We start from the raw sequence: 12,166 nt of genomic DNA, 5'->3' as shown, positions 1-12,166 counted from the left end.
GGCCGCGGCGGTACGTGTTTCGATGGAGGCAAAACTCAAAAAGGCGCGCGTGTGGTGCGGTGCGATGCTTGTGCACTTCAAGCATCCCTAGGTGGTCGAAATTATTCCGGAGCCTTTCACTATGGCACCTCTTCCTTCCTTCCTGCGTTCCTTCCTTTCTTTCTGTCTTCCTGCCTTCCTTCCCAAACTGGGCGGTTGAGATATCGACCGAGTAGTGAGACCATTATTGCGCAATTTCCTTTCTTCGAGAACCAATTTTCAATTACGTTTCTCTACTGAAACCTGTTATTTCATCCTTTGTTTCCAGAGCTGTTCCTGAAAATCCAAGGTGTGGTGGGGTAAGGTTTAAAGGTAAGTAGCTGAAAGTACGCGAGGTTTTTCTGACACGTATTTCTGCAAGACAAAAAAGGTCTGAAAACTCAGACTTCCAGAAAAAACCTATCTTTTGGTACTATAAAAACTTCTCCATGAGATCTAAAGTTAGACGAGGAATGGTAATACGCATGAATTCACTTGAAGCAGTCGACACCACTGGGTACATTAGTAACAATTGCAGAAATTTGTTAAAATTAACTTCCACGTGGGAATAAAATGCTGCTGGTTCTCAGAATTCGAGGTACGTGATTTTCTTTAAAGTTCTAACGAAATAAAAAAAAAATCTTCACCTTTTCTCTCGATTTCTGTCGACAAAACTTACTGGTGCGTTTGTTGATGAAGGTCGTTAAGAAACTCTTTTAGAAGCTCCAAGTTATTCAGCTGAGGAGAACACTGTATTCGTACGCACCTACAAGTACAAGCTGAAGGAATAACCAAAAAGGTCTTGGCTAGAGCCACAAATGAAACTTACGTATTAAAGCGTACGTAAGAATTCCTCTTGATGTTCCTGATATATAGCCTCTTGACTACAAAAATGAGGAGAGTTATGCCAGATCAGCGTCGAAATAATGTCTGCAGTTTGGTATCATATATGGACAGCCAAAACTGAGTGACTTTGTATGAGGCTATGATGCTCAGAATATGAAGAACCAAAAATTCACTAATGTAACGTAGCTTTGTGTGCACCTGCGCTTTGTCTTCACAATAGCGCGACCAGCATCACAACGACACTCTTCACACGAACAAGAGGCAGCTGCGAACCTTGTGGCACCGGCTTCAAACGGAAGGACGCAAACGGTGCGTGGCACCGAAAACGAAGCAGCGGCAGCGAGAGCTTGATGCAGGTGCAGCTTCGAAACAACTATGGTCCAGGGATGAGTGTGCATGGATTCCACAAAGACTGAATCATCCTAGGCAGCCATCAGTGATCACGGAAATGTGGATGTCCTGACGGATCACTTCTATGTGGAAACCTATCGCCGAGAAACATTCTTGTGGCCTAGAGTCTTCATACAAGTTTTTCACTTTTGAGTGAGCCGACTGTGTTACTTATAGAGTGCAGCTAGGTCAAAAACTTTGTAGCAAGAGAGCAAGTAGCCTCTTTGATGGAACTGGAGAAGAGGTGGTTGTGTATATTCCTTTTTTTTTTTTTTCTACCGGCTATAAAAGTGATTCAGGAGACGGTGACCATGAAATGAGTGACTCGTAAGGTTCCGTGCACGAAAGACGCCAAAAGTCATTTGCGCTAAAGAAACCATAGGGTGCTTTTGTATTGTTGTAGCGTTCACTAGAGGAAGAAATATGAAGTAAGAGGACCAATACTAGCATGCATACCTTTCTGCTATTTTACTCTTTAAAAAATTATCTTCGATCTAAAACAACTGAGGTCTTCCTGTAATCAAAACATTGCCACAAGAAATGAAAAGACAATTTCTTGCGGTTTTCTTTGTTTCCTTGGCGTTTGGTCCATTTCGTGTAACTTTGTCAGTGAGAGAAAAAAAGAACTGATATTTGCCATAGGGTACGTTGGGGCATATTGCCATCTCTAGTCACTTTTGTAACGAACGTGTGAGAACAACTACATGATGGAGGCATGAAAGTGTGGCGTTCCCAATATTTTACTTTGGCAAATGTTACTTAGTACCTGTGAGAACTACTTCGAAGACCTGCACTACTAAAAGATTATCTACTAAGGTACACACGGTATTTATTTTTTTAATCTTTATTATATAAACAAATTATACGTACTATACGTTCTCGTACATTTCGTCTGTGCGTCATTGTTCTCACTGATGTTCTTGCTATGCTTCGTCTTCTTTGCCGGAGAACTCTCATTAGTGAACATTGAATTGTTTGTTGCCTTAAACACATTTCTCGGCAAGCTAACACTGAAAATTGTTATGTTTGTCTAGTAACAAGCTGTGCAGCTACATTAGCAATAGATTTAAAGTGCCATATATGGTATTTAGGGTGTTCCTCTATGCCGGAATTTGAATCAAAAAGAATATTTGTCACTTTGAGCCTCATCACAAAGTGTTTCTTTCAAGAAAGGTAACATTCCACTGAACGGATAGCGAAGCTAGATTTCTGCTCAGAATTTGCTTTGCCATACGAGTCTTATGAAATCACTATGAAATCACTTATCAAATGTGCTATGAAGTAACGAGTGCTGACCGGGAAAATGCTTGATTTAAAACGAGAACGTTAGCAGAATGTAAAAACTAGTCAATTTGTGCTCATGCCAAACGCCTTTATTGGTAAATTAACTCGCCTGACAAGATTGTGGAGCGAGGACATTCAACTTGGTAACCAGAATGTTCTTGGGACATTGTGTTTTCGATGTATGCCGCCCGGGTTCAGTTCGATGCCGTTTTGAACATAAGTTCCTCGTCCAATTTCCTATTTACTCCGCCTGTGTGACGCGTATTTCTTTTTATACAATCCTCAGCGTCAACAGCTCATAGCGTTGTTTGCATGCTGATGCAGCGAAGCGCACAAATAAATTATTGTTTGCATTGTTTGCATTGACTGACAATTTATTGAGTTATCTTGATCAGCCAAACCTGGACTAACGTGTCCCGAGGCACGCTATAGAAGACAGATCGCGATGAATCTGCACTATCGCGGTTCTTTAACGTGCTCAGAAATCCTACTTCTTGGGTTGTTCTGGCAGTTTGCCAGAACAAAGGATGTAAGATGGTCTGCCCGCATACAACCTAGATTCTGACTTCGGTAGTAGTGAATGGTGACATAGGTGATCCCTCAGTCTTTTAGCCTTCTGACTTAACATCATTGTCAGGCACCGAAAGCTGCTATGAAGGTCATCGACACAAACCTTGCAGAAAAACGAGGCTAGAATGACGTCCCGCAATCATTTCGTCTTCAAGATAAAGGATGTACAGCTCAATGCGATGCCCAGGGGGAAACCGTTTTCCTGCATAAAAATCCTTGATAGGGCGTTTCCCACCCTGGGCCTGAAAGTCCGGTGAGAGAGGTAGCTCTGCAAGATGTGATGCATATTCCCACCTGTTCCATAACAAGGGTAGAAGTTCCGGTGAGTGTGTTCTTCACCGCCACAGCGCAAAAAGGACAGCACGAACACAAGAACCGGACACACATAGCGCTGATTTTCAACCCATGAGTTTATTCAAATTGAATGCCTATCAAAATAGATCGTAAATCTCACGCATTCATGTCACTCGGTGACGTTCTTATATGTTATCCACATCAAGATTTCGTTTTGCATTCCAATGATTGTTTATAATTTGACCACCTCTTGAATGACTCATGAGCTGACAGCGCTGTGTGTGTACGGTTCTTGTTAGATCAGTTGGCAGATATCTCAGGGTTCGGTAGCGCCAAGTTGTATAACATGCTTTTTTGCGAACGAAATATACAAAGGCAGAATTTTTGTATACACCCGTTTCCAATATACGCTGTCATGTGCACCAAGTTATCTCCTGGAGACTACTGAGCTCGAAATCCAGGCTAAGAGGGATCTAAGATGACATTATGTTATATAAAACATCCAGGATGTCTGTTTAACATTTTCCGAACAAATATGGCTTTGTTTATAAAGTTTAATGTCCAAAAGCGGCTCATATTATGAGGGACGCCGCAGTGGAGGGCACCGGATAATTTCCACCACGCAGGGTTCTTTAACGTCCACTGACAACGCGCAGTACACGGGCCTTTAGCATTTCGTGCCCATCGAAATGCGACCACCGCGGCCGGGATCGAATCCAAGCCGAGCACCATAACCAATGAGGAACCGCAGCGAAAAGAACAACTTTCAAAACTAATTAGTGAAGGTCTGTAATTTACTACACCAGAGAGATGTTTCCCTTGTTTTAGCATGGGAATAACTACAACATGATCCCAAGTTGAAGTCAGCCTTTCGGTTGATAAGACTGTTCGAAAGGAGCACTACTGGGCATTGTTCTTTCTCGGGGAAAATTTGGTGATTTCGTCTGCCTCTGCTGTTGAATTCTAGCGGCAGCATAAAGCTGCTTTAAGGAGTTTAATTGTACTCCTCTGTACAGCATTTCAGGCTGCTTAGTTACGTCACTTTCACTGCACGTTGTGAGCTAAGATCTTCCTGGATTAATTTTCCGAGCTGGATATGAACCCAAAATGCTCTCCAAGTGAGTCAGCTTGTTCTTCTAATGTATCACCAAAATTCTCTGGTGTCAAAGGGTTTATGTTTTGCGCTTTAAGCTTTCGTACTCTACCGTACACCTTCTTTGTATCCGTGTAAAAGTTAGCTAGTCACTGTAGGCGTCAGTCATCTGCATTCTAGCCCTTGAATTCGATATAGTTTCAGCCGTCGCCTTGCGAGAGGATTTCCTCCAAGACTAATTTAGTTTTTTTCTTAGTTTGTTCGCATTTTCCTTCCACCATGGTTTCGAGAAAACAGCAAAAGCTGTAGTCTGCAGTATGGACTCCATCGTGCAGAATATGCGCGCAGTTCTACTTTAAGATGACTAACAGTCTTGTATAACAAAATGAAGGTTCCTTAAATTTCTTCCATGTTTTTGTAACATGGCGGCCTATGAAAAATTCTTTTCCGCATTAAGTATTATTGGAAACCGAACATTACCATGTGCATTTTTAAGGACATCCCAAATAAGGCATGACATATTGATATGGGAGACTATTGCTAAAACTGTCCGGAAAACGTGTTGTGAACTATAATATCTAGCTTCACGTTACGGAAATATGCACCAGATAAACAAATAACAATAGAAGAGTTCCTCGCGCGCCACAACATGACTATGAGAGTCTACTGCGGGCGCTAAATTCTTGCAGTATCATGAACGCTTTGCAGCCTTATCTACTGATCCTTCGAATTCTGATACGTTGAATTGCTCATCCGGCGCAGTATGTAAAGCAGAAACCGTCACTAGTCTATCAAATATTATGTCGTGAATACACAACACTTCAGCGGTTGTTTCAAGGTTTAAAGGGGCGCTAAAGGGAGATAGTAAGCCAGGTTAGCTGGTAGGTTAGCCTCACCTGATAGTAGACGTCATTTTTAACGAAAGAAACGCTTTATTAGCTGGAAATTTAGAAGAAAGGGATGTATACGTGGCACCGTCCTTAAAGTTTCAAGAAGCGGCTACAGGTGACATTTCATGAGCTTTCTGGAACGTTATACCGCCGACTCGATCGACAATTACCGTTGAAATATAAGAGAAGCAGGGTGGCGCGCATAGTCGACAATGCAGAGAGCCTTGCAATAAAAAGAGCGCGAAACATACTACGGAGAAAACAGTTGGGCGCAAACACGAGTGCTGAATCTCGCCTAGCATTTCGTGCACGCAGGCTGCGTCTAGCCATTGTATGTACAAAGTTCAGAAACGCAAGCTCGCAACGCCATTCACGCTGCGTGTGCTCACTACGCGGCAGCTGAAGCGGTTTCATTTTTATTCGTGCCATGGAGTCGGCTACTTTGTGCAGTCTGTGGGCGTTCTAAAAACGAGGACACTATGTTTCAATTTTTTTTAACCTGTCATCCGTTTGTAGAGGAAGGGAGGAAGTGGGAGTGAAAGAAGAAAGAGGGGCCTTAAAGAAGGAAATGAAAATTGTATTTGAAGAAAGGAAAATACGCAGTAAGTGTCTCACATATCTCGGTGGACACCCGTCATCCGTTTGATGACGTCAGCTGCGCTCGTCGATGAGTCGCCCCATGCGTTCGATGTAACGCCGGCGGACGGACGGGAGAATGAGCCATTAAAGGCTTTCGCCTTAAAAGAAGCGCACCAGCGTTATTGTATGCTGCTGCACCATCCTTTAGACACTACATTGGCCAAACTTCGTAAGGTGGGGGACCAGGTGGGCCGCATGGTCCGCCGGGTTTCCAACAAACTCGGAGGGTTACGAAGTAAGGATGCCTTGCGGCTGGTAAACGCCTTCGTAACTAGTCGAATTCTCTATTCGACTCCTTATCTCTACCTACGGAAACAAGAGGAGGACGCCCTTGAGGTCATCCTTCGCAAAATTGTTAAACGTGCCCTTGACCTCCCCATCACTACTTCAAACAGCCGGCTTATGGCTCTTGGGGTGGTGAATACTTTCCGGGAGCTCCGGGAGGCGCACCTTACAAACCAGTACACGCGCTTGTCGCTAACGGAGTCGGGTCGCCGCCTTCTTGCTCGACTCCATATCCAACACACCCCTCCAATGGAAGACAGGTTTCACATCCCGGAACTGTGGAGACGTGCCCTCCACGTGCGGCCTCTTCGAGCAAACATGTCACATGAAGACCATAATGGTCGGCGCCTGGCACGAGCGGAAGCGCTAGCCCGATATTATGGCAACAAAACAGGTGTATACTACGTGGACGCCTCCGGCCCTGACCACGGGGGATGGTACACGGCCGCGGTAGTTTACAACAGCAACACAGTCAACGGCCTCACTTTCAGAGCCCGCAGTGCAACACACGCAGAAGAGGTCGCGACTGCTCTCGCGACCTCACATTCGAATTCAAAATACATAATCACCAATTCGCGAGGGGCCTGTCGGAACGTCGAACAAGGCTGCACTCCCTTCCTAGGCTATGGAATATACCAAAATTGCTTACGGGATACGGGCGCGCCCGGGCGGCTACCGCCACTGGGGTCCCAAACTAGGGACCTCCACCTAGTGTTTGTAAGGATCGGTCCCTTAAGGGCTGATCCAAACACCTCCTGTCCGTTCTAAATAAATGTTTTCACCACCACCACCACCATCCTTTATGCATCGCGATCGACACTCATGTGTGCTGTGGATTTATACATATCAAGGGTAAGTTTGGTTAGAGCAGCAAAGCTGTGTCTGTCCGCAGAGATGGTGCGATTTCGCTGGTGTTTACAGTACGTTAAGAACCATCGCTCTTCTCGTCATCCCTGCTTGAGCAGAGTTGACCTACGCCGGTGTACTTCTCTCTGCATTCTGTTGCAGAAAAACAAAGCGAAGCTGTGCTGACTGACCCAGTTTCCCGCCCCGAATCCGCGCCGTCCGACTCCTGGCTGTTTAAAAACTTCGATATCACTGCTGTGACCCGCATTGGAGCAATGCGAAAGCAAAACGTCCACATACTATATCGACGTCGGTGGCTGTTCTAACGTCCATGTAGTATATCGATGTCCGTGGCTATTTTGACGTCTAAGTGTATTTTTTTCGCGTTTTTTCGCGTTTAGTTAATGAACTATAAAACTTCAACAACTAAATTTTTGCTAAGACAACATTTTATCTCACACTATCTGTCGCAATCACACTTTCATACATTTATTTTCAGAGAACGAGTAATTATGCGGACAGATTTGCGGGGACTCTAACCTTGTATTTGACGCATCATAGCCTTAGTTGTTTTTGCGCCATAAAACCCAATATAAATAACTAACTAGATAACTAGATAACTAACTTTTTGTTGGCGTGACAGAGCCATATAATGCTTTCGCATTAATAAAGTACAACAAGATTGGAAGTGAGCGCTCATCACGTCCGATGAAGCGATCGCTGGTATAAGGCGTCGTAGATTACGCCAACAACTGCCTCTCCGAATTGGCAGTACGAGATATTAAACTTTCCTGCCGTCTTGAAACGTTTCTGTGATATACCGATAGATTAAAAGTCTCCACGAACTGAGTATTGCACGTTTTTCAGAATGGGCAATGGAAATTAAAGAACGAAGCACGGAGAAAATTAACTCAAAGTTTCGAAGTATGCGCTGGTCTCAAGTGACAATAGGCTACACATGCGAACACCAAAATACCCATTATCAATACCGGTACGCAAAGCACCCCCGCCCCTTTCTGGCAGGCACAAATGATTGATCTATTCTCATCCAGAAGCGCGTTTTATTTATTCCACATCATCCTCTAAAAAACTAATATTATCATTCGTCACCTAAAACAATGCAATTATCCTATGCGACATTTTAATATGAGTGACTGTGAGCCCAAGTGGCTTTGCCAGCCGAGTATTCACGTACATACCTTGTGGGTTACTCAAACACAAAAGCGCTTGTATGACACTGCGTCCAACAATGCAACTTCCTGGCTTCGACGACGCGTTCTTGCCGCCTGTAAGGCGAGCCACACAAGAAACAGGCGGATTTACGATGACAGGCGACGCCATGCATGCCTTTGTTAAGCGCCTCCGTAAAAGAATGCACGTCGCTACTGCGCAGCGGCAGCATGATTCATCGAGCTACGATGCAAAGGCTCTCGACTTGGCCGTTGAAGTATGCGCACTTGCCAATGCGACAAGTCGAAGGGCAGGAACTAAGGGTAGGGCTAAACTACGAGCAGTAGGAAATATTCAGCCTCTGCTAGGCGATGCATATACATTCATTTTCGTGCCACTCACGGTCAAAGCCTATGTTTCTGCTAGGAATGAATTTCAAATTTGTTCAATCCTTTGCGTCGCATCTCTACCGTCTGACCTCATGCCGAAGGATTAATTTTGGAACCGCTTCTTTTCTGCTGTGTGTAAGCGCTGGCCCAGCCCCGCTTTGAATTCCGGAACCGGCTATGTGCACTGTTCTATAGCTGACGACGCAGACGGTCGCAACCAACCAACCAATATACCTGGCAAAGTAACGTGGCAATATATGATCTCAGCTGAACATATTTATAAAGCCTCTCTACAATCCTACATCAGGAGACTTACCTCCGTGTTCAGGCCAGTCATAATAACCGCCACGACGACCTCTAAAGCACCGACCAGCGAAAATGGCACTTTTAAGGAGAATGCTCGAATGGGATGTTGAATCTATAGATCGCGTTTTGTAATTGGCAGTAGTAGCAGTAGTCGTTTTATTATCGTAAGAAATGCAAAAAGGAAAGAAAAGATGTTGCCAGCTGTGGTAATCGGTATCTAATATGCACACAACCTGCCGTAAGTGGAAATAAAGTCTCATATATGTCAGTGGACAACCGAACTGCGCCGTGAGGGAAGGGATAAAGGAGGGAGGGAAAGAAGAAAGCTGGAAAGAGGTGCCGTAGTGGAGGTCTCCGGAATAATTTCGACTATCTGAGGATCTTTAACATGCACTGACATCGCGCAGCACACAGACGCTTTTTGAGTTTCACCTCCAGCGAAACGCGGCCGCCGCAGTCGGGTTAGAACCCGGGTACTCCGGCTCAGTAGACGAGCGCCTTAACTACTCAGCCACCGCTGCGGGTTACAATATGTGCAGATATATAAAAAAACAGGTGAACAAGTTTGCGCCGCTCGCGCGCGAGTGCCCAGGTGCTCCAATTACTTTCCGGGTTTATTTTTTCCATCGTTGTGGTTCGTCTGCCGCGTTTTTGATGCCGCAGTACGCAGTTGACATTCCTTGCTGTACATTAGTACTAACGACTGATATCGCTTGCTAGCTGTTAGCATTAATGTGACAGTATGCACCTTCAAACTTGACGGAGAAAAGAAAGAACATGCGTTGACATTCCTTGCTGTACATTAGTACTAACGACTGATATCGCTTGCTAGCTGTTAGCATTAATGTGACAGTATGCACCTTCAAACTTGACGGAGAAAAGAAAGAACATGCTAGTTCGAGTAAATAAAGAATTTTATTACTCTATAAAAAGAAAGGCTGTCGGTTTAGCATTGTAGCAGGCCCGTGCAATTTCCTTTCATCCTTCTCTCAGTCACAACAACAACAACAACAGCATTGATAAGCACGACTTAATGTGAAATCACGTTTTTTTTTTTGCAGCAGCAGCAGCAGCAGGACACCACTACAACGTACTTGAAAGGGTGAATGGGGTGTCCACTCACCCAGAGAGCCAGCTGTGTGCTTTACTTTCCTCAAAATCAATGGAGTCTTAAGTTCCTCTGGTTTTGAGAAAAGTAAAAGTGCATATAACTGCCTCTATTTGTAGCGGGACGCCACCGCCGGCTCACAGCGCGACTGAGGTGTCCACTGACCCAGCGAGATAGTTACACTTGCTACTCAAACGCTTCACATATACACACACACACCGCTAAAACTCAGGGAGTGTGGCTAGAAGTGCATTTCCACGAAACGCGTTCACGAGAAAGCTTTTAGGCAACACCGGCGCTAAACCACACTTTGAATTTATCCGCATTACCGTAACTTCTCCACTAAAGTAGTTTTAGATATTTCTCGTAAGCGCAAGTGAATATTATTGATTAGACGTCATGGAGAGGTGCCCTTGCATTACCAGATTTCAAATAGGCTGCTAATGATGTAAACAAACCTCGACATGGTCTTGTCCAAAGCCACAATCTCTTTCCTGGTACGAATACTAATGTTTTCGCACCTTTCACCTCGTTTCAAGCTATACGAGAGACCAAATCATAATGAGTAATAACCACTGGTCTTTGATCTGTTATGTGCGAATGTTCCACTATTCCATTATTGTACTTCACCGTCTCACGCCTTTTTTCCCGCACAAATACTTCACTCGCATTCACCACCGTTCAATGGCCAATCCTTCAGAGTGGGTCTGTGCCATTTTTACTGAGGCAGAAGACGAAGAAGAAGACTATCGCCAGGTCCAGGGGTTCGGGCCCACAACGGTCTGGGAATACTCCGTCAGCGCACCTTCATGAATACTCGCCAGCGGTTCACCTTCGCTAGACCATCGGTGAGAACCAACTACAGTACTCTGGTGTGATCTGACCACATTGATAACGCAGCCAGTCTTAAGAATACACGTATATCTCAAATACAGCACCACGGCACTCGGGCCGCATTTGCAAGTCGAGCTCTTACTTTTGGTAGTGTCGTAATTGGGAGGTGGATTTGTCGTTTTTTGGCATTATTGTTTGACGTGTCATCAGCTATCGCCACTCTGGGGCAATTGTCAGTACTCGTGTGTCTTTGTCAATAGACAGGTGGCCGGCAGTTATCGGGTGGCTGCGCTACGTACAGCGCAATCAGTGGGCATCGCTACCGAGCTTTGCTTCAATTTAATGAGAACAAGAAACTCTTCCTAGTCCTTCGCCCACCCCAGCGGCTCAAACACGACATCGGTAGATTTGCTGCGACAGCCACTCCTCCTCCCCGCCTACCACACGCCCACTCAAACAAGAGATTCCCCTCACTCCCCCGACGCATTTCGATATGGTTACCAGCTACCCATTACCACTCTATGAAACATGTCAGTGCGAACTATAGCACGCTCACAAAGACGAGGGAAACGGGAGAGCAGATCTCCATGCTTTACTTTTATGTGGGTCTCGTATTTTTTTGCTGTCATTAACCTCTTTCAGCTAACGAGCATGAAGTTTGGTTAGACTTAATTGACCTGGCTCACAATTAATGACCAGGTTGACACGTGAGAAGTTGGCGAAGGCTTATGTAGACGTATTTTCTTTGGCCTGGATCGCAGTTAATGCTCAGGAGTATCCAGTGAGAGTTAAGGAAGCTGTGTTAATGCCACAGCAATTTCAAACAGAAACATGTTCAAGAAAAACCACGCATAGCTGTCGGCTTAGAATGGCTACTCTAGCATCACTTATTGTGCTTGTCGATCAGACTTCGAATATCAAAAAAGTATTTCTTACATTATCAATACATGCCTAACGGGAGGTTTCACACAACCTTTAAGATAATAGCTTTCTTAATTCTTGGCCCGGTTAGATTTTCCAGATGCCAACCGCGCCTTTCAAGAACAACTGCCTCATCATATTAAATTCTGTATAGCATGACAGAGGATGAAGCCTGTGATATTTACTCCTTGCACACCAACACATTAAACGCTGCAATAACTTCGCATTTTTTTACATCAGCCTGACCATTGTAGCTTGCCCACAGGGGAAGAGGAGACTGTCA

General features: G+C 44.7%; 1 protein-coding gene across 6 annotated transcripts in view; it reads left to right on the top strand.

Moving 5' to 3' along the window:
* Window positions 1–2,896, top strand: part of LOC149339935 (glycoprotein antigen BM86-like) — a 66,145-nt gene extending 63,249 nt beyond the window's left edge. For all 6 annotated transcript variants that reach the window (XM_089548643.1, XM_089548644.1, XM_089548645.1 and 3 more), the window contains 2 exons: window positions 308–351; window positions 1,085–2,896. In XM_089548643.1, coding sequence (XP_089404769.1) covers window positions 308–351; window positions 1,085–1,215 — 175 coding nt within the window. In that variant the 3' untranslated portion in view covers window positions 1,216–2,896. The remainder of the gene's footprint in view (window positions 1–307; window positions 352–1,084) is intronic.
* Window positions 2,897–12,166: the final 9,270 nt, after the last annotated feature.

This window comes from Amblyomma mixtum, chromosome 6 (assembly GCF_055824585.1).
Source record: "Amblyomma mixtum isolate Tamu chromosome 6, ASM5582458v1, whole genome shotgun sequence".
NCBI classification, from domain to species: Eukaryota; Metazoa; Arthropoda; class Arachnida; order Ixodida; family Ixodidae; genus Amblyomma; species Amblyomma mixtum.
The sequence above is the reverse complement of the archived record's forward strand: the minus strand, read 5'-3'. Positions and strand labels throughout refer to the sequence as shown.